The 23,715-nt window shown below is 44.8% G+C and overlaps 1 protein-coding gene across 7 annotated transcripts in view; it reads right to left on the minus strand.

The window, feature by feature from the left end:
* Positions 1–23,715, minus strand: part of KALRN (kalirin RhoGEF kinase) — a 573,479-nt gene that overhangs the window by 304,621 nt on the left and 245,143 nt on the right. For all 7 annotated transcript variants that reach the window (XM_081085419.1, XM_081085418.1, XM_081085412.1 and 4 more), the window contains exon 11: positions 2,594–2,785. In XM_081085419.1, coding sequence (XP_080941545.1) covers positions 2,594–2,785 — 192 coding nt within the window. The remainder of the gene's footprint in view (positions 1–2,593; positions 2,786–23,715) is intronic.

Consider the following 23,715-nt stretch of genomic DNA (forward strand, 5'->3'; position numbering starts at 1 on the left):
AACAATATGGAGGCTCCTCAAAAACTTCAAAATGGAACTGCCTTATGACCCAGCAATTCCACTTCTGGGAATTTATACAAAGAAGCCTGAAACACTAATTCGAAAGAGTAAACACACCCCTATGTTCATTGCAGTGTTATTTACAAAGCCAAGATATGGAAGCAGCCCATGTGCCCATCAGTAGACGAGTGGATAAAAAAGCTGTGAAATATTTGCACAATGTAATACTACTCGGCTGTTACAAGGAAGAAAAGCTTACCCTTTGTGACTGCATGGATGGACCTGGAGAACATTATGCTAAGTGAAATAAACCAGTCAGAGAAAGACAAGGACCATATGATTTCACTCAAGTGGAATTTAATGAACAAACTGAACTAACAAGAAAAATAGAGACAGGCTCATAGATAGAGAGCAGGCAGATAACTTGGGTGTGAGGGGAGATTGAGGGAGGTATGGAGGGATTGAGCAAAAAAGAACAAAAAAGAGAAAGAATTCATGGACACGGACAATAGTGTGCTGATGGTGGGGGAGGGCATGGGTGGGTGGAGGTGTAAGAAGGTATGGGGGGATACATGTTAATGGAAAAAAACAAAATAAAGAAAAAAATCTGTATCATAAGATTACCATGAGGATTGCGTGTAATGATATATGTGTCTGGCAAGCCCAATTAAAAAAAGTACTAGCTAGCCCTGACTGGTTTGGCTCAGTGGATAGAGCATCGGCCTGAGGACTGAAAGGTCCTGGGTTCGATTCCAGTCAAGGGCATGTACCTTGGTTGTGGGCACATACCCAGTAGCGGGTGCAGGAGGCAGCTGATCGATGTTCCTCTCTCATCGATGTTTCTAACTCTCTATCCCTCTCCCTTCCTCTCTGAAAAAGTCAATAAAATATAATTTTTAAAAAAGTACTAGCTAACATACTAGTACTTGTCAAAACTGAGTAACAAAAAAGAAGGGAAGAAAAGGAAAGGAATCTTGAATTCACACCGGAATCATAAGGAGTTTTAGGGCCTCTGAGCCCAACTGCATAATTTTATAGACAAGGCTACCCAGGGCCAGGGATGTAGTGATTTGCACAAGCCCACACGGCTCTGGAGCAGGAGAATCTGGCCTAGAATCTGAGGCTCCATGTATAGAAGGTGGGACATGCAGCTAGAAAGGGCTCCTGGAAGCCATGGTCACCCTTTCAGGAGTGGCCTTTCCATGGAGACTGACCTAATCCACCCCCTCCCTGTACAGACAGCACCCCCTCAGCCCTCATAGGGAGCATGACTTTGGTTCATTCATGCTCCATTCTATCATCTGCAGGCTCATAATTAAAAGAGAATACACATGCCTTTGGTTTCTGAGACCATTATTAAGCATGGGGTGAGCCACCAGCAAGCAGACAACCAGGCAGGAAAACCTGGATTAAAGCTAATCCCCTGCTTCACAGACACTAGTCAGAGAGTGGCTGTGGTCCCACAGAGAGGAAGCAGAGTTGGCGTCAGGGAGCTCGCCAGCCCTGCATCTGCCTGGGGAATCTCCATTTAGAAAACATCATCTTTTCATGTTTTTTTCCGATAGGCGCTGCAACGATTTGCATTCATTCCCTCCGAGTGTCAGGAAGCCTGTGAAGTAGTAATAACCAGGCTTCCTAATGCATTTTAAATTTCAAAAATCAACTTAATTAAGTGGGGTTAATTTTTTTCTCCTGAGCAGCAATCAAACTTTAATTAATACTCCATTAAAATGAATTCCTGGGGGAACGCAAGCATGCATGTACCTAATGAATTTCTCTGCCAAGGGTGTTATTATAGAAGATGCTAAATGTGCCTCCTCGCTGGCCACTTACTCAATTTCAGAGTGCCCTGTGCTAGTCAGAAACGTAAAGCAATCGCAGGTTTGCAACCCTCCTCTCTACGGGCCCCTCTGCCCTGCCGACAACATAGCATCACCCGCCCTCCCCTCTCCTGTCTCCACGTCCTGCAGGACTGGGCCAGACCTCAGCCCAGCTAACTTCCTCCTGTGTGGGGGGTCCCCCAGTCCCCTTCCCTCACTGGCTGTCACTCCACCCTCAGGCAAGGTGAGGACCAACTCCTTTAGCATCCCCCTGTGGCAGAGCTCATTATAAAGATTGAGCCTTCTGTTTTTTAAAAATAAAATAACATTGAGCACATTTGCAAACTCTGTTTCTTGCAGGCAGCAAAGATGATCCAAGTTCTGCGGGACTCTAATTTCTGACAGGCACAGCAACCAGGAGCAGCGGGCTGTGGGGTGGAAAGGGAGGCTCCATCCTCTTATACTTCTCCCTATAGTGACTATTTCTATACCAGGGATTCCCCAATATCTCCAGCTCCAGCAGACTCTGGAAACCACCGGCCTCTGTGGCCCCCTCCTCGCTGGAGATGAGGAGGAAATTTTGCCCCATACTGTTTGTGAGCTACATACAGGTTATCAGTAGCAAGGTGTTCATATCGTCAACATCAGGAGGCTGGGAACTCCAGACCACCGGGACCCTGGGCACAGCTGGAGGGTCATGATGCCGGGAAACCGACGTGACCCTTGCCAGCACAAGCCGACCCAGGCGATGCCCCTGCTCCGCCGGCTCTTACCTCTTTGGTGTGTGTGTGGAAGGAGACAGACATGTCCAGCAGAAGCTTCCGCTGCTCCACCCTGCGCACGAAGTCCTGGATGCGCACCTCCAGGTGCCGCGCCGCCTTGTAGATCTCCTCGGGGTCACATTCCCCGGTCTGTGCCAGCTGTTCCGCCGCTTCTAGGAGCTTGTCTGCATTGGTGTATGTATTCTGCCGGCAGCAACAGCGAGAGAAAGTCAACTTGCAGTCGCGAAGGGAGCTTCGCGCCTTCCCCCAGCCCACCCGGGGCTGCCCAGAGCTGGAGCGCAAGGCGTGGGCGCTGAGCCGACAGCTCCCTGATCTGGCGCGGAGGAGCTGAGCGGGGAGCCTGCCTGCCGCCTCCCACCAAGCTAGCAGCCTGCCTGGCAGCCTGGCACATAAGCGGGCACTAGCTAGGAGCCTCCTCGGTCCCTGGGATTTCTCAGAGGAGGGCTGCCCTGGAAAGAAGCGAGGAGACATGCTAGAGTCCCCATTCCCCATCCGCTCCTTGGCCCACCCCCGACCCTTGTGAAGATCCATCATTGCCCTCGCATCCCAGGCTGTAACTGTCTGAGTCGGAAATACCTCATGCACCAAGATCGTCTGGGTTTCTAGTGCGAACACCAGGGAAAAAAATAACTGGGAGATTTGCTCGACTGTTCCCTCGCGTTCCTTGTGACTCCTAGTGTTTATCTTTTGAAACGGAGCTATCTCTTAGGAGGGGAAGGGGTCAGGGACTCAAGGAGCTGACAGAATGAGGCAGCCACAGCCCGAGTGAGGCTACGCAGGCTATTCCCTCCGTGCCCAGGGCTTAATGCTTGCAGGAAGGTTGGGGCAGCGTCTGGTGATGTTTGTTTATTATAAGCTACTGCATGCACACCCCCATTCACACACACACACTCCTCCAACCCCTGTCTGTGCATACCATGGTATTCCCCAGAACACTCTAAAAGTCAGCAATTTATAGTTATTATTTGTCAGGATGTAATAGTTACTGCATATATGCCATGGCTACAACTTTTCCTTAGCAGGCTGCCCTTTTAAAAAGATGGGATAGTCACCAATTTAGAGCTAATGAATCAGGCGTCCATTGTATTTCTAAATATCCCTACAGTCATAAAACGTCCTAGAGCAGTGGTTCTCAACCTTCTGGCCCTTTAAATACAGTTCCTCATGTTGTGACCCAACCATAAAATTATTTTCATTGCTACTTCATAACTGTAATGTTGCTACTGATATGAATCGTAATGTAAATATCTGATGCAGGATGGTCTTAGGCGACCCCTGTGAAAGTTCGACCGCCAAACGGGTTGCGACCCACAGGTTGAGAACCGCTGTCCTAGAGAGTGGTGAACAAGTGGTCGCTAGTGACGATGTGAACCTGGCCGCAGAAACAGTCAGGGATAAACACACAATGAATGGAGAACTGGAGTGGATTTATGACAGCAACTGCACGGGCTTTACGTTGCCCGTGGAGAAGAGGCCTCCAGCCTCTACAGTTTTTGGACTCACCCAAAGACCTGGGTGTTAAGGGTTGAACTGTGTACCCTCTAAACTCACATGTTCAAGTTCCAACCCTCCATACCTCAGCATGTGACCTTATTTGGAAAGAGTCACTGCAGATGTAATTAGTGAAGATCAGGCCATAGTGAAGTAGGATGGGCTCCTAATTCAATATGACTGGTGTCCTTCTAAAAAGAATGCCATGAAAAGAACCAGACACATACAGAGAGGCAGAATGCCATGGCCAGATGAAAGCAGAGATCCGGGGATGTATCTTCAAGCCAGGGAATGGCGGAGACTGCCAGGAAACCACCAGAAGTTAAGAGAGGCCTGGAACAGATTCTCCCTCTTTGCCCTCAGAAAGAACCCACCTTCTTACCATCTTGATCTTAGATTTCTAGCTTCCAGAACTGCAAGACAATACATTTCTGTTATGGAAGCTACCCAGTTGGTGGGACTTCGTTGGGGCAGCCCTAATAAGCTAGTATGCTGGGGTGGAAACCTCCAGAGGCTGCCGACCCAGCCTCGGTTGTATTGGAGAAGGTGGGCAGGCCTTCAGCAAACACTGCCATGGCTTTCAGGGATACCAAGAGAGGCCTCAGTGGATCCTTAAGACATGCTGTCTGAAAAGCAAACACGGCCCCAAGAGGTGGGCGTGGAGCTGGGACTGCAAAGGAAGAAACACCTGGATCCACCTGGGGAACTTGTGGGAAAACAGATGATCCTTGTGTGAAGGAGGATCTGTCACTGAGTTAAGCAAGGGTATGTTGATTCTGAAAGCAAATGAAGGGAGTACTCAGAGTCATGATAGAAACACCAAGAGAGATAGGAAATGGTAGGCAGGAGGGGGCCTCGGAGGCTGTGGCCAGGTTAAGGAAGGCTCTTATGGAGTTTTCCACAATTCTAGGAAATATACCCAGAGCAGTTGGAAGAGAGGTTTTTCAGGAGCTCCTCAGGGGAATCTCAGGAAGCCCCAAAGAAACCCAGAGGGTGCAACTTTGTATTTTCTAGCCAATAAGTAAAAATTTGCAGGAAAGCCAAAGCAAGCTTTCTTTCAAGTTTGGGACCAAAAGACATAAATAAAAGGCAGAACTGAAGTGCCTCCTGCTTATAAGGTGGACAACTTTGCCCTGGTTTGCCCAGGACTTTCCTGATTTTAGCATCCTGGAAAGCCTGCAAGCCTGGGAATACTGGGATGGCTGGTCACCCTAACATCCCCCCCTCCCAACACTGTGGGTGTCTTAGGAGTCCAGGCACATGTGCAATGTATGCTGCCTCAAAGGAGAACAAAATTATTCTTGAATATAATGTGACAGCACAAAAAACAGGGCATGCAACACAATAATAGATAATTAGGGCTTCAAGACATGCCATGGGTGCTAAGAAGAAAATGAATAAAAATTGACAATAATAATAACTAATAAGGATTAATTAAGGTGTTTTTACATCTCAAGGAACAGTCTAAAGCTTTAATACATATTAATTCATCTATGTTTGCAATAACCTTATGAAGTTGACACAGCTACCACCAGCCCCATTTTACAGATGAAGAAACCAAGGCACCAAGAATTTCTGGCCAAGGTCATATGTCCTGAAAGTGGTAGAACAAAGATTAAAATCTTGTTGTCTAGCTTCATGGCCCAAGGTCCAAACCATTACACTACCTTATCAGGTAAAGAAAGGCCTGGAATACCATACTAAGGTGTTTTACTCCAAAGTTGTGGGAAGCCACTGAGTGTTTTGAGTAGAAGAGTATGACTGAGTATAGTATATAGAAACACCACTCTGGCTCTCTACAGAGTGAAGTCAGAGCCTGAGGATGGGCTGGGTTTAGCAGAGGAGGGGAAGGGCTTTTCAGACATAGGACTCTCTATTCTCTCTCTCTCTCTCTCTCTCTCTCTCTCTCTCTCTCTCTCTCTCTCTCTCTCATTTTGCCCACAGTACTCAGCTTATCCCATACTGCAGCCCTTTGAAAAACCCTTTGGCTCCACCTGGAGAACTCATGGAAAACAGATGATCCTCGAGTATTACCAAAGCACTACCTTGACGCTTGCCTATGATGCTCACAGTCACACTGTGCTCCCATGGGCATCTCTTCCTATTGGTCTGTGTGCTCCTGAAAGGTAAGTTCCATGTCTCCTTCGCCTTTGGCTCTCTGTCAGGCACTGTGGCTGGTACACAGTAGGCACTTACTACATATTTGCTGAACAAAAAGGCTCAGAGATGGGAATAAGCATGGCACGTTTGGAAACATTGAGTCAACCTGACTAAAACTGGGGAGTGGTAATATATCCATTGGTTAAGGAAGGGAAGGGATACATAATAAATGTTATAGAGAGAACGGTACAATAAGGCACATGGGAGGACAATGGGGTCAGCATGAAAAGCTGGGCTCCTGCTCTATCCACTGCCCAGTCCTCCTCCCCATCACTACCAGGAAGAGCTTCTGAAATGAAGACCCTGTCATGCATCTCTTCTCTTTAGAACTGTTCAGGAGCTTCTCACTGCCTTTGGGTCAAATACCTCAGCGTGGCATGCAAGGCCCTGCTTCATCTGACACCTGTTATTTTCTTGCAGCTTCAGCTCACACCACTGCCTTACAAACAGCCTGTGAAATAAATTGTTTACACTCCCAGACACTCATTGCACTGAATCTTGCCTCTGTGCTTCTGCCTGGGATGTCCCTCCCCTACTTTTCTACTCGACCAACTCTCTTACTAACCTTTGAAGACCCAGCCCAGGCATCACTTCCTCCAGGAAGTCCACCCTCATATCTATCTACTTACCCACTTTCCTCCTAACGCTGGCTTAGGTGACATCTTCTGGGCGCCCAGAGTGAGCAGTGCTGACCCTGCCATGGTACTTGTCGCGTGTTTGCCTTTCTCACCTGCTTACGTGCAGAAAATGTCTTTCACCTCTTTCTCTTAGTGCCTGGCACCAAGGAAGTGCTCCATGAGTAGTTAGTGAATTAATAACTTATAGATGACACCAATCCCCAACAATCCTAATATTCAATCCTTGACCTTCATCAAATACCTGGCACAAGGCCTATGCTAGAAATCATGTTCGATGTTCAGTCCCATTTGGTTTATCCTACCTCCTGGCACAGTCTTGAAAAGGAATATGGCTGAAGAATATCAACTACAGTATTATTAAAGCACTACATTGATGTTTGGTTTTGCCACAAATTGGGACAAATATCACAACAGGGTTCTGCTCACCTTCTGACAAAATCAACAACAGTTTCTGCCCCAAGGCCAAAGTTCAACCTCAATTATCTGTGTAGTTCCTAGGCATTCTTTGGTTTCCCAGTCTCTTAACCTTTGCTTTGGACTTGACCCCTTATTAATATTCCCCAACTGATATGCCATGAATGGGTTATGAGTGCTGGGATATCAATCCCTCAGCCCTTGAGACTTTCAAGTAGGGCCTGTGGGAGCCAGAGATTTGGGCTGCAGTTCCTGCTCTCCCCTCCCAAACCCCATCCCTATGGCAGCCAGGTAAAACGCCCTAAATAATTCAGCCCTTAAGTGTACCTTTCATTCCCCCTGGTGCAGCCTTGGCCCTTTAGTTTTTTGCTTTCTCCTCAAGAAAGAAACAGAACATGCTGAATAACTTGTCTCTAAAAATACAGGCATCCCAACCACACAGGTGTGGTGTCAGACTCCTGGGCTGAAGCCAGGGGCAGGGGGGCTTTTTAAAGGCAAGGGTGGAAGAGTCAGTGAATGAAAACACTTCCAGTGTCACGAGCTGACTTCTTGGTAATATGGAGTTAGAACCATTGGGGGTGAGGAAGAATGAGGCTGAGAAGTCCCTGTTATTATTCAAAAGAGGCAGTGTGGACCAGAGAACATGACTACCACAGGGCCAGGAAAGAACTCCCTTCCTAATGATTACCTAATGATTATTTTTCCAGGCTGGCATGGCTGGAACCAATGGGCAGTGAGAGGAAATGAGCAAAAGTGCACAGGCATTAATGGGAAAGGGCATGGAAGCATGAGTATTGGGGAGGGTACAGGCTTGTCTCTGGATCTTCACATTAGCGAATGGCAGAAAAATCAAGGTCATGCCTGAAACCTTACATGTGAATAGTACTTTACAGGTGACAAATAAGTCACTTTCCCCTCCCTTCCTTACCCAATAGGGGCAGATCTGCAGAGGATCCATCTGTGTGTGAGAAAACTGCCTGAAGCTGGGGTAACACCACCGACAGGATTAGGAATAACAGCACCCTGAACTCACACAGGGCTGGGAACAGTGCCTGCTCCCACCAGTCAGCCTGGAAAACCTCATGATTCACTGGATATTGGGTACAGCACTCAGAAAAGTCTTACCTTTTTGGGGGTAAATAATTAACCCAGGATCGAACACTTCTCTGGTCTTGCCTAACCCATTTAAAAAGAAATACTTGAAGAGATCTAACTTTTTTCAAGTAATTTAACTGTGTGACAGAATAAAGCTTAATACACACACACATACGCACACACCACTGACAACGTAAAATTCACAATATCTACTATTTAGTAAAAAAAAAAAAAAATTAATAGGCATACAAAGAAGCAAAAATGTATAACCTATAATGAGGAGAAAAATCAATTAAAACTGACCCAGAACTGACACAGATGTTAACATTAACAGACAGGGAATAAAGAATGGTTATTAAAATTATTTCACATGTTCAAAAATTCAAGTAGAGAAATAAAAGACATTAAAAAGGAGCTTGCACTTCAAGAGATGAAAAATACACTGGATGGTATTAACAGCAGGTTAGACATTACTGAAGAAAAGATTACTGAACTTGAGAACATAGCAATAGAAACTTCAAACTAAAATGCTGAGAGAGGAAAAGAATTTTATAAAATGAAGCATCAGTGTATTTAAGTAGCATATTTAAGTAGGCTAAAATATATATTAATTAAAATCTCTAAAGGAGGAGGAGGGGAATTAGAAAAGAGATTTGAAAAAAAAAAATGACCAAAAGCTTCCAAACTTAAGGAAACTATAAATCCACAGATCCAAGAACCTCAGACAACCCTCAACACAAGAAATACCAAGGTACATAGAAATCTAATTCAATCAAGTGGGAAAGAAAAAAAATCTTAAAAGTGACCAAAGGAAAAATGTAATGCTATATACTAAGGAACAAAGATAAAATGACAGCAGACTTCTCATAAGAAACAATGCAAGAAGAAAAAAGTGGGGCAACATCTTTAAAGTAAAAATAACAACAAAAACTGTCAACCTAGAATTCTATGCCAAGCACACCATTCTTTTAAAAAAAACAAAGGTGAAATAAAGACATCTCAAGGCATATAAAAGCTAAAAGAACTCTTCACTAGCAAGCTTGAATGACAAGAAATATTACAAGAAGTCCATGAGGAAGAAGAAAAATTTTAACAAGTGAAAATGTGGATCCACACACAGGAATGAAAAGCACTGGAAATTCTAATTATAGGGTAAATCTATACGATTTTTTTCTTACTATTTAAATCTCTTTAAAAGATAGTTGAATGTTGCCCTGGCTGGTGGCTCACATGGTTGGAGCATCCTCCCATACACCAAAAGGTCACAGGTTCGATTCCCAATCAGGGCACATACATAGGTTGAAGTGTGATTGGGGTATGCACAGGAGGCAATTGATTTCACATTGATGTTGCCTCCACTCCCCTCTCTCTGGGATCAATGAACATATCCTCAGGTGAGGATTAAAAAAAGATAGTTGAATGTTCAAACAAAAATAATAATAGTGTGGGTTTATAGCACATGTATCAATAAAACGTAGAATAACAATAGCACAAAGGCCAGGAAGGGAGAAATAAAAGTATACTGTTGTAAAATTCTTATGTTATATGTAAAGTAGCATAATATCACTGTGATAAATTAAAGACATAAATCCTACAGCAACCATTAAAATAACGAAATAAATAATTATAGGTAATAAGCCAACAAAGGAGATAAAATCATAAAAATATTCAATTAACACAAAAAAGGAAAAAGTAACAAAGAATAGAGATGAAACACAAAGGAAAAAAAATACAAGAAGATAAATTTAAACCTAAACATAGCAATAACCACATTAAATTTAAATCGTCTAAATACTACAAACAAAAGGTAGAGATTGTCAGATTGGAAAAAAAAAGGCAAGTCCCAACTATATGCTATTTACAAGGAATGCACTTCAAATGTAAAGACACAAATTGATTAAAAGGAAAATGATAGACAAGATATAAATCAAAATAAAGCAGGGATAGCTATATTAATATTAGTCATGGTAGATTACAGAACAAATAATATTACCAGAAGAAAAGAAGATCATTTCATAATAATAAAGGGGTCAATTCATCAAGAAAATATAATAATCCTATACAATCATGCACCTATGAACAAAGCTTCAAAACACATGAAACAAAAACTGATAAATTTGCAAAGAGAAATACACAATTACAGCCAGAGATTTATGCCTCCTCTCAATAATGAACAGAACAAGTACACAAGACATTAATAAGGATTTAAGAGATTTGAAAACTCTCAATCAATGTAACATAACAAACATTTAGAGAACACTACACCCACAACAGCAGAACGCACTTTTTTTTTCAAGTGTTCACAGAACATTTACCAAAATAAACCATATTTTGAGACATAAAACAAGTCTTAACAAATGTAAAAGGATATGAGTCATACAAAATATTTTCTCTGATCATAATGTAATTAAAACATAAATCAATAAGAGAGATAAATATCTCTGGAAAATCCTCAAAGAGTTGGAAACTAAGTAACACACTTCTAAATAATCCAAGGGTCCAAGAAGGCAATATCAGTTTACCAGGTGCCCACGGTGTGCTAGGCTCTGTGTTAGGCTCTTTAAATAAAGTACTGCTAGTTTGGGGATCAATCACAAAATGTTTTATTAGTTTCATTTTACAAATGAGAAAACCAAGGCTCAGGGAGATAAAGAAACATGTGGAAGAATGTTATATATTTTGAAAATGGCAGACCACGTCTCTGTAAACTCCAGGCACTTTTCATTGAACCAGGTACCTCTCTAAGACTCTGTGTCAAGTCTCCATCTCCTCTGCATGTCTGTTACTTTACATTAGAGTCACTCTTAACACCTTTGATTTTTATTTATTTTTTAAAAATATATTTTTATTGATTTCAGAGAGGAAGAGAGAGGGAGAAAGAGAAACATCAATGATGAGAATCATTGATTGGCTGCCTCTTGCACGTCCCCTACTGGGGATTGAGCCCACAACCCAGGTATGTGCCCTTGACCAGAATTGAACCCAGGACCCTTCTGTCCGCAGGCCGATGCTCTATCCACTGAACCAAGCCAGCTAGGACACCCCTTCAATTTTTAGATTATGACATTATAAATGTTCATTTGCTACTGCCATATTTTTGTTTAGCAACACATTTCCAGTGAGTATGTGTGGACTTTTGAGAGAGAGGATTGTATTCTCCTTGAAGGAAAGAATCTGGAGTGGCCAGTTGGTTGGAGCATTGCCCCGTGCACCAAAAGGCTGCAGGTTCAATCCCTGGTCAGGGAACATACCTAGGTTATGGGTTTGATCTCCAGTTGGGGCACAAATGGGAGGCAACTGATCGATGCTTCTCCCTCACATCGATGTTTCTCTCATTTCCTCTCTCTTTAAATCAATAAACATGTCCTCGGGTGAGCATAACACAAACAAGAGTCTTATCTTACTCATCTTTTCTATCTTCACTTCTCATCATGCACCTCGTAGGCAAAGTGCTCTCCTTTCAATAGGCACGCAACCAAAAACACTGCAGCCCAGCATCTCGTTAGCAGTGAGGCTTGGAAGTCGACCTTCCCCTTATCTCCTAATGGAGGTAGCGCCAAGTTTAAGAGTAAGTAGTGATCCAAGGGTTCCTTGGTCAGTTTCTTACTTAGTGCTGGGAATGCATTTTCCATGTAAATGGGAGTTCGATTCCCAGGAGAAAGAAAAGAAATTCAGTTGAGCACATAATATCTTTAAAATATACTACTGATAGAACACATCAGTACAGTCAACCAAATTTATAAATAGGTGATACAGGAAAATGCCTTTCACTTTTCATCCTGGAACACCAGGCACACGTATCTCCTCTACCTGCTGGTCTCGCGAGGGAGGAAGGGGTTGGACTTGGGCATTGGTCAAGTGGGCTTTGGTGGGAAGCAGTAGGAAGGAAAGGAGGGAACTACTTGGTACCAGTGATGGGTTAACGCACAGTGTTCCATCTGCTGGATGGACATCTTAGGTTTCCGAATAAGGGAACAAACAATAGTTGGCTTTGTTAGGGTAATCTGCATGTCCAAACAAGGAGTGTCTACTGAGTGGTCCTATTCAGATGCTCCTTGAATTGGAGACTGTATGAATCTGCGGTCTACTAATTGAAACTGCTACCAAAAATAATTACTGCAGAGCTGATACCTCCCAACACAAGTAGTTTGGGTGCTGAGATTCTCTCTGGGAACCTAAACGCTGGCTTTATCACTTTTGCACTTGCCATTATCACCCAGTCATCATACACATCTCTACTTGCTAGAGAGCATTTTCCTTTCTCTGTCTAAAATGCTTCAGCACCTTTCCCTAGTAATAATAATGGTATAATTTCAGAACTCCACAATTTTTAAGTAAGTTTTCTTTTTCTACAGTCTAATTTTTGTGTGTTTAAGATGTACCCAGACCTAGGAATTCTAAGAGCAGTTGTTCCTCCCTAGGATGCTCTCTCTTCTACGGATTCCTTTCCTTTCCTTCTAATCCACACTTACCCTCTTCACTCACATTCTGCTTTAAAGGAACGTCAATGTATTTCCTCTCAGATACAGGCTGGAAGCTGAAGATCTAGTCACTCAGGCAAGAGAGCAACATAAATACATAATGAGCATTACCTGTCAGTATACTGGTATTATCTATTTATCACAATAAGAATGAAAATACAGAAACACCTTGTTTCTGGACCAAAAGCAGAGTCAACCCTAAAAGTTGCCAACATAGATTACAAGATACGATTTGACAGAAGATGCCAGGTCCAGCTTGTAAGGAAGGATCAGTCAGGTTCCAGAAACTGTAAAACCCCCTGCTGCGCGCACACACACACACACACACACACACACACACACACACACACACACTAGGGGACTGAGACCTAAAGCAAGGAAGGACTTTCTCCCTGACCCTCGCCACCTATTGCTCCAGGGCATGGAGAGCAGCTGAAGGCAGAACCAGGGCTGTGAATCAGGCCTGGGAGAGCCAGGACTGGTGCTTAGACCAGAACACAAATTAGAAGATGATGCAGACAGGAAGCAGATCAGGAGCCAGAGGCTGCCCCAAAGTCTGTTCATTTATTTCCGAGATAAAAACCAGGAGAGTGCCATGCAGACACAAAGCTCTGACGCCTTTAACTATCCCTCAGGAGGGAAGCTTTTAACTTTCTTCCCATTGAGCAGGCCCCAGATGCAGCCGCCAGCATCCATACCGCTGTGGGGAAGCAACCTACCACTCCGGGAATTTGATAACACAGTCTCCACCCTGGCCACCCTTCCTCCCCACTCCTTCCCCTCATTCTACTCAAATTCCCAAAGTACTGAGGGGGAGCATGTAATCACAACAGAGGAATGTGGACAAAAGATAGTTTCAAGACCTAAGTTTTCAGACAGGGACACATAGATGGCCCAGTCGCCCTGGCCCTGCAGAAGTTCATTCTCCTGTGGATTTCTTAAAGCCAAAGAAACAAGCAGTTGGTGAGACAGCATCCCCCTGGAACAAAGACAAGCAGGGCCACCTGGTGCAGGGTCTGGCAATTCAAGAGCTATGGGGGGATATGTACCCAAAGCAATGTTCTCTCCCAGAAGATGTAACGTTGCAGTGTTGCTGTTTTTCCTGTTTTCCACATTCTATGTTTGGCTGTCTGTGGGAGGCAGTGGGCGAGAGAGGGAGAGGCAGGGCTTTAGAGAGACAAGACAGCTGGCTTGAAAACACTGCTGAAAACCTTGGGGCTTGTGGGTTTATTTTTTCTCTGTTTCATCCCTGAAGGGGGCAGACAGGAAAAGGTGGGCCTGACCCTGGGAAACAGGGATCAGATGATGAGGTGAACAAAGCCCACACCTCTGGTTCTGCCCGTCAGCAGAGTGCTCCTCGAGCCCTTTTACCTTCTTTGAGCCACAGACAGCCCTGTAGGTCCGGGGCTGCCCATACCTTACAGCTCTGCAGGGAGCCCACTGCCGCTGGCCTAAGAGCCAAGGTCTCTGACCCTCCTTGCTGATGATGTCCCTGCTCACTTTCCATCTTCAAAGACCGAGGACCCCCTCCTACCTGCCCTGTTCTTACCTTAGCTAGCCTCCCTGGGTTTGAGTCACATATTTATGGACCTGGGTTTAACATTTTGGGCTGGATCCTTCTTTTGGGGTGGCTGCTGCTGTTGTGGGTTGAGTTCTGTCCTTCCAAAAAGGTATGTTGAAGCTTTAACCCCCAACATCTGGGAATCTGTCCGCTTTTGGAAAGTGAAGTTGCAAGTGTAATTAGTTAAGATGAGGTCATGCTGGGACTGGGTGGGCTTTAATTCGACATGACTGGCGGCCTTAGAAAAAGTCAGCCATGCGAGGATACACAGTAATGTAAAGGCCGAGATGAGAGCAATAAAAAGGAACGCCAGAGACTGCCAGCAAACGAAGTCAGGAGAGAGGCCTGGAAGAGACTCCTCCTCTCAGCCCTCTGCAGGAACTCGCTGCTGACACCTAGACCTCAGACTTTCAGCGCCCAGCACTGTGAGATGATACCTCTCTGCTGTTTCCAGCCACCCAGGTTGTGGTTCTTTGTCACAGTCGCCTTGGGAAACTTATACAGGGGCTGTGCTGTGCACTGTATGTAGGATGTTCAGCAGCATCCTGGGCCTCTACCCACAGGGTGTCAATCCCTTCCCCAGATGTAATAACCTAAAATGTCCCCAGGCATTGCCAAATGGACCCTGGGGGGGCAAGACTGCCTTCCACTGCTTTCGACCACAAGACCACAGAGCAAGCCCCAGGGAAGGAGGCCATTTAACTTCCTCAATGCACCGTGCGCTTCTGATGGTCCTTCCGGTGGCATAGGCGTTAGGGATCACCTAATCTGTGGTTCTCATAGGACAGGGCAAGAGGGTAAAGGAGCTTGGGGGGGAAAAGTGATGCCCAGTCCCTGCCCCTGGATAAACCAAACTATGGTTCTGATTCTACTTATCAATTGATCAGTGGATAAAAAACAAACTGGTAATGATGGCTATTCGTTTTGGATCCATTTACAGATATGACAACATGTGGTAGAGACGCTGTTCTGTCGTGTTCCAGATAAGAAAACCGAGGCTTGGGAAGGCCAAAGAGCTTGAGTGAGCTCACACAGCTGGTGAGCGGCAGATGCCAGTCCGGAATTCACATTTATTTGACCCCAAGCAAAACATGCTTTGAATTCTGCTGTGCTGAATGGAAATTTGCCAATAAATGTTAATGGTTTATACATAATTATCTCTGAGTGATAGGAGGGATGCTCTTTCTAAATGTTTTCTAGATGTTCTATGGTGAACATGTGTTAATTTTATAATCAGAGAAAAATGGAAAAGCATTTTAAAGTATAAAAATTACATTCAGGTAAAAAAATAAACAGAAATTTTTTTATATTTACATACATTTGCCTATTTTTACATGTGTAAGAAGAAAGACGCACAAGATAACGGATTATCTTGAGAGAGAGATTGGGAAGTGGGAGTGCAGGGATAATTAGCATTTTTATTCACATGACTTTGCAATGTTTCACTCATGAATACAACTAACAAGAATCTTTCAAAATTTGAGAAACACCAAAGAAAGAACTTTTAAAGGAAAATAATCCACTATATTTTTGTCAGTGGAGTGCACTTAGAAATACAAGTAAGTTGTATTACAAATGTATTTAGCTTAAAGATGGGTGACTTCCTGCTTCTGGGCTCCTGAAGACACTAATGCTTGACCAACCACAGTGAGATACACAGTCACAAAATATGTAATGATTCTCTGTTGCCCCAGTCAGAGGTTTCACCTTTCTCAGTTTGAACTTTATGACACTGCTCAGCATAGCTTAGAAGAAATGTGATTTTGGCATGACATATATATATGCAAAATAATTCCAGTTAAAAATAATCACCTAAGGAATCCTAAAAATTGTTCTCCCTGGGCACAATGAAAGCATCAACTACCACGACCCTGAGCTGTTTTGTGCAGCAGTCAGAGGTAAAGGACATGTCAAATCTGAAAACTTGGACAAGCATGTTTTATGGTGAACACCCAGGAGCCCCTGTCTGGAAGGGGCTGTATGGTTTGCTTTAAAGGCTTCCCCATCAGCATCACATAAACATCAGAGCCTAATGCCCACAGCAGGGAGCTGACAGCAGAGAGGCAGGCAGGGGCCAGTCCTTGGGTACCTCTGTGTATGACACTGGCAGGCTGCAGTGGATTAATATGGTACGTGCCCTTTACCTACAAATCAGCAAAATAAAGGTGGAGTGATATACACATGAAAGGGGTAATAGGCAATATCTAGTTCTAGAAGAATTGGCCTCCCTCGCTCACTCTCACTGGTCCACTCTAGGATTGAGATTTCAGTGGCTTTAGAAAGCCTACGTCACTTACATATCATCTTCAATATACCATTAAATCCATCATTATCACCTGTCCACTGTGACTCAGTGGTTGAGCATTGACTTGTGAACCAGGAGATCGCGGCTCAATTCTGGTGGGGGCACATGCCTGGGCTGCAGGCTTGATTCCTAGTGGGGGGCATATAGGAGGCAGCCTATCAATGATTCTCTCTCATCATTAATGTTTCTATCTCTCTCTCCCTCTTCCTTCCTCTCTAAAATCAATAAAAAAGTATTTTTTAAAAATCTACCACCACCATCCTCCTCCTCCTCATCATCATAGAAATATGGCTCTTATAATCATCATCATCATCATCATCATAGAAATATGGCTCTTATCATCATCATCATCATCATCATCATCATCATCATCATAGAAATATGGCTCTTATCATCATCATCATCATCATCATCATCATCATCATAGAAATATGGCTCTTAGCCACAGGGCTGCTCCAGGATCTGCAGGGAGTGACACACACTGCTTGGGGGCGGTATCCCTGCTCAGGTCCCTCTGAACACAGGCCAGCCCTGGGAGGACACTGCAGTGTTGACGGGAAAAGGAAAACCTTTGCCTCTGCAGTGGCCTGGAGGTGTCTCTACTCATGACTGGAATTAGTGAACATTGCCATGTACCCTGAGGCAAAGGAAAGAAAGAAAGGGAAGGAAAGGAAAGGAAAGGAAAGGAAAGGAAAGGAAAGGAAAGGAAAGGAAAGGAAAGGAAAGAGCAAATGAAAAAAATGGGTGATTTATGTCCAGATCACTCTGTATACAAGGCATGGGAAATTTAAATTGTATTTTAGAAAGTTTACCATCAATAAAAATGAAATTTGAGAAGTTTCAGCATGAAGTGCTTAGAGTTAAGTCTTGGTTCTGGATGAAATTAAATTACGTGAAACAGTTCATTTTCCAAGGACTAGAAGGGAGGCGCGACAGGGGTACAAAGTGGTGACATAAGGCCAAGGGCGCACCAGGCCATGGAGAGTGCAGGTAAGATGAATAAGCCTGACCAAGTTTTCAGGAGGCACATTTTTGAGCCAACTTTAAAAACTCTAAAATGGAAAGGGAGAGGGGAGGAATCTGCTAAGCAAAAGAATGGCCTCGGCAAAGATCTGGAATGGGAAGTCAGGAAGATGTGAGGTTGCCTTGGCAAGGAACTGAGAGAAGTACAGTTCTGGGGGTTTCTCCTTCAAGCCGGGGGTTTCTCCTTCAAGCTGGGGTTGGTGATGGAAAGCTTGTTGGGGGCAGGTACTAGCGGTGGCTACTGGCTCTTCAGGAAGAAAAGCCCAGTTTGGGCAACAGAGAGCCCAGCTCTGGCCCTCACTGTGGGCTGAGCCCCACACAGTGGCCGTGTGGTGGGGAAGGAGGTGCGTGACAGAGACAGGAGGGACAGAGAAAGGAGATGTGCACTCAGAATGAAGCCACCTGCACACTCTCTCAGACAGGGTGGGATTCAGAGACTTACTCCAGGGAAGAAGAGACACCAGATATCCACCAAGGACTGCACACCGCAGACCACTGGCCAAGACCCAGAGCCCTCGAGTCCTAGGAACCCCACTTTCACAGAGGAAACACACGTTCCCCCCGTTTCCTTTCCTTAGGAGACTGAGTGAAGAGACTCGCCCATTGGAGCATTTCCTCAGGGCAGAGATGCTGCGTGAGACCAAAGTCTTCCCACATAGGGTCCTCCAGGGAAAGGGCAGAATTCCAATAGCTGGAAATTGGACCGGGAGACAGGGAAGAGCCATGAGGTTCAGGCTCACACCCCATCATTCACCTCGTTATCTGGAGCTCTTGAATGCTGCTAACTTTTAGAGGCCAAGAGCTATCCTCCATGACCACAGACTGTACTCACAGCGCCCAGTCATGAAAGCCTCAGTAAGAACCCTGAGGAATTCAGTACAAACCCACCCTCAACACTACAAAGGGAAACTAAGCAATGGGGTTAGTGAGTGGTGACACAATGACTGGAAGCACACTGGCTAAGATATGGGTCTGGCAGGGCATGAGTAACTTCGCAGAGAGCCCAGGACTCGCTGGAAGGGCTGGGCATAACTAGCCCAGTTGCCTGCTGCTGAGCAGGTCACGTGGGCTGGGCTTCCCTATTCTCTCTGGTCGGAAGGGCATGTAAGGTAAGTGGTCAGAGGGGTCCACATACAGAGCATCAACCTACTTTTGACCCCAAAGCCTCCCTGACCCACACTTACATAAATACCAGAACAAGGCTTATTCAATCACTAGCTTTAGCTTTAGAATGTGGCAAGTTTCCCCAGCTAATCCTGCTATGTATGGGAATCTGGCCCTCAAACAGCCTAAGAAGTCCGGGGCATGACGAGTTCAGTTAAACTGAGGGACTGGTCAGCACATTCTCTCTCTTGGGAAATACCCTGTGTGGGGCAATGTCATCAATCTTTTCTAAATCTTTAGTTCCTCTTTTCTGACCGTATTCCAGACATGATCTCATCCACTGTCACTATATCCCCCAAATAATAATGATGACAATTTACATTTGCTCCGTGCTCTAGACTTAAAGTGTTTTTAAGTGCATTGTCTTTTGGATGCCTACTTCAACTATGATGGAGTAAACATTTCCCCCATTTTACAGATGCAGAAACGAGGCTGGTGAGGTCAGGTGACCTGTGCATTCAGCTGGAGTCACTCGGGGCTTCCCACCCAGGTGTTCCAGTCCCTGCATCTTCTCGGGGATTTTCTTACCTCCCACAAGGAAGAGGGGAGGGAGAACCTGTAACTCCGGTTTTGTTGGTGAGGAGATGATGGCACTAATTGTAGAAGTGGCCTTCACATGAGGCGTAGGGTAAGGCAAGAGACAATCTAGGAGATTACCCTGTGCCAGAGTCATCTGGTGCCAGATCATCTGGCCACCTGAAGCCAGGATGAAATCTGATTTCTTGGTGTAAATCTCAAACCTCAAACCTTTCTAACTTTACAAACCTGTAAAACTTTTACCAGAGTGACAGCTACGGCAGGTGGGTCAGACCCAAGGTTTGCATCCAGATAGCCCTGTCGCCTTTAGCTGTAGCTTTGTAAGCAAATGAGCCTGATCTTTTGAATCCCAAGACATGAAAGAGTCCATGATTTAGGCAGAGGCCAAGCCTCGTGAAGAAGAAAACGTGTCCATCACATGGACTTGGAGTTCCCCTTTTAACTTTACTAAATGTCCCCATCTCTCCCTGTTATTTTCAAATTCCAGGCATGTGATGGACTAAAGTCCACCAGAGATAGTCAACCCATACGTGGCATCACTGAGGCTCAGATATATTGTACAAAATAGCCCACAGCCTGAAACACCGTGGAGAGATGTATTTACAGCTGAGGCTGCCAGTACTTGGGGCTGTCGGCTCCTGTAATGTAGTAGGACAGTTGCACTAGTCTCTACGGAAACCCAGGCTGACTGGGCCTTTGCCTTGTGTCTCCGAAGATGAATAAAGACGTCCATCCTGGTGAATCCTGGGTGCCGCCTGGTACTGCAGGAGGCTGCAAGAGCTCAGCTCCCACTGCCCTGGATCTGGCTTACTTTCCAGGTGGAATGAATCAGATGCGGTGGTTTGTTCCTGTCAGAATTTGGCAGTGAGCTTTCCTCCTGTTAAAAATTTATTCCAAACAAAATTGGTCCATGAAAATGCCTCCAGTTGCTCATTGGCAGAGGAAAAAAGGACACATAATCTGCTGGGTGGGTTGTTCTTGTTGGCGATGTGTGTTTGTTTTTCCATTTGCATAACCTACAGCCGGAAGCCCTTCCACTCAGGCTCTTAGGCGCTGTTACCTGACCCAGCTGCCTCATCTACCCACAAGTCCTCAGAAGCCTTGCCCTGCAGCCTGGATACTCCTGGTTGTGCCATCACCCTGAATGGCACAGCAAGGAGCACTTGCCTCAGGAGCTCGTAGGGGTCCTGGAACATGCTGCCTACCTGAGACCACACTTGGACCAGAGCTAAGCGCTGCAGCCTGGAGCCTGACTAGAGCCCCTATTTCAGGAAAGGACCTTCCAGGAGAAGATGGGACAGACATGAAGGAAAAAGAGGAGGACAAGAAGAGAAAGAAGAAAGTAGGAAGAGGAGGAAAGAGGCTACAGAAGTTACTGTTTTGAAGTGCTCACCATCATCACGTCCCATCAGGGCCAGTTTTAGGGGCCCAGAGGGCTCTTATTAGGCACCTACAGTGGGGAACTGGAAAGGCTTGGGGGGACACTGTGCACTCCCATTTTCTGAAGCTTTCTCTTGGGAAAAGATCCTGAAGGCTCGGCTTAAACCCAGCCCTGTTTGCAATGCTTATTTTGCTACTTCTTACCGACTTATGACAGTACTTCTTTTTAGTAGCCTATAAGTTACTAGAATCTGAAAAAGAGTAAGAATTCTAAATATTAAAGACTTCACAAGCAAAAATAAGTCACATTGCAGACATATCTCTATTACCATGGATATATCATTAAGTGAAAAAAGCTGGTGAATAATATACATATACATATTGAGAAATATCTGGAAAGCATTGGCAACTGTTATACCGACAGCTGAGTGGGTGAATTATTTTTGGGGTTTTTGCTCATCTTTACTTCTATATTGAAATGCATAGTTTTATAATTAAAATTTTAAAAAAGAAAGATAAAACTTCATTTGGAAAAAAATAGAAATGAGGGTTGAATAAGTTCAGTGTTTCCCCGTTACTCTGGAATGTATGTGAGCTAGAAGCGTGGGCTCTGGGGTCAAACTGCCTGAGTTCAAATCTTGCTTCCTGCACTTGAATGATCCTCTCTAGGACTGACTTTTCATCTGAAAAGTGAGGATAATATTAAAACCTACACTATAGAATTATTTCAATAATTATAAGATATTTCTTATAAAGGTATGTATAAAATAAATGGCAGTTATTATTACTTGTTCTTGTTTTCCTTTATAGCACAGGTTTAAAACCTTGCAGATATTTTTTCAAAACATTTCTATCCTGGATAAATATTTTCATTGTGGAATTTGCATACATTCCCATGCATGCAAATCCATCACATGCCCCCTCTTGCTTCAGCTGAGACAGTGCTGGCTCCCACGGCACAGCATACCCCCGTGCCGTCCTGCTCCTAATGTGTCACAGAAATGAGAAAAGGAGGGAAGAGATAGGAAGTCGATTTGGCTTCTCTCAATCTGGGCAGGTTGAACTGTGTTGAAACTAATTATTGGAAGACATGGTAATTGATGGTTTGCTTTCAGAATCAATACTGGGCTGACGAGAAAGCTTTCCTCTGCTACAGCTTCCCTGTTTCCTTTCTCAACCATGCCAATGCTCTCCCTCTGAAAGTATCTTTATTCTTCCCATCTGCAGGCATTCTCACTGTGCCAGGTAAGTACGTTGTAACTCTGTGAAGCTAGTGGTCAGGCAGCTGTACCCTCAAGGAGGCCTGCTGAGTCCCAGTCCTTTAGGTGGGAGAGTGCTCTCTCTTGGTGCCCAGGCTCTCTTCCTCCTTCTCCCTTCCCTGGGGCCCCACGGCAGGCTCAGCTCCAGTTCAATTACAGAAATCAGATGGCCTCACACATCTTACTAACAGACTGGTCCCCCATAACAGGTCCCATGGGCAGCCAATCCAACCCTGCCCTGGTGCTCAGGTTTGATAATCAGACTCCTGTCCCATCCCTGAGAGCCAGTATTTCCTTCCTGGTGCCCCAGAAACCCTGCCTCTGATTTGCAGCCCAGTGGCTGGAGTCCTGCTATCTGTTTAGAGCCTTCTCAATGAAAACTACCCTCCCTTTGGCCCTGTGAACACATTGGTTCTTGGATGCCCAGGGCTAGGTACCCCCAACCACTCTCTCCCGGGTAGGAAAAGCATTACTCTGTTGCCTTTGTTTGGTTCTGACCATCTCTTCCATAATGCTCAACCTGAGGGCCAAGCTTGTCAGTACCTGTAGCTGATCTGTCCCCTTGGCATACGACCCATCTCAGACAGGCCCGCTCTTTCCAACATATAGGCAGACCACACCAAGTTGTGTCTTGAGAGATGGCAGCATACTTGATAACCTAGCCTGCTGTGCGTGAGGCTTAGAATTACTCCATCGCCATTACCACGGTCACCTCTGCTGCCACAGAGCCCATTCATCAGGCACCTCCGATAAACCAAAATCCCTATGAGGCATGTTCCATATGTCATTTCTAATATGTTATTTCTCATATCACCCTTCAGGGTAGGTGTCACTATCTCCATTTTAGAGTGGACGCTGAAGCTCAGGGAACTAAGTGACTGTCAGAAGCCCCAGGCCAACAAAAAGAAAGACCGACTGACTGTAGATGCTACGCTTTTCTTCACTAGACCATATGCCCATAGATGGGAAGTCAGAACTGCGGGGAATGTCTCAAATAGGCTGTGGAGCTACCAAGGGGTATGTATTTGGGAATTATGAGGTTTAGTTCATGATCATCTGACCTCAGCAAAAGGTAAAAGGAAAGAGACAAAAATAATGTCCCGGGCTGGCCTAGTGTAGCCCACCATTTTGTGCTACAAAATGGAAAGGAGACTCGGACAAGATATTGGCCAAGTTAATTGTTAAATAGGCCAAGATCCAGCAGAGCCAAGTGTCACCAACTGTGTGTCACATCCAAAGTTCTCATGAGTCAAGAGACTCTATGGCAAGGTGGTTAGAATCCCAGCTCCGCACTTACTAGCTCTGCCAAATCAAGTTAGTTATCCAACCTTTTTGCCTCAGATTCCTTATCTGTAAGTGCAAATTAGAAACATGTAACTCATGGGATGTTATGAGAATTGAGTTAACATAAGAATAGAAAGTACTCAGTAAGTGTTACTGCTACCGTTATCATTATTGCTGTTATTATGGTCTCCTCTGCAGGGAGAAGGAAAAGAGCCTATCAATGAACGTGGCCTACTGAATAAAAAGCATAGCTAAATGAGTTGTCTTGGACTCAAAATCAATAACTGAACATAAAATCAACATGCTCCTTTTGTTTAATTT

Source organism: Myotis nattereri (assembly GCF_964212035.1).
Source record: "Myotis nattereri genome assembly, chromosome: 3".
NCBI classification, from domain to species: Eukaryota; Metazoa; Chordata; class Mammalia; order Chiroptera; family Vespertilionidae; genus Myotis; species Myotis nattereri.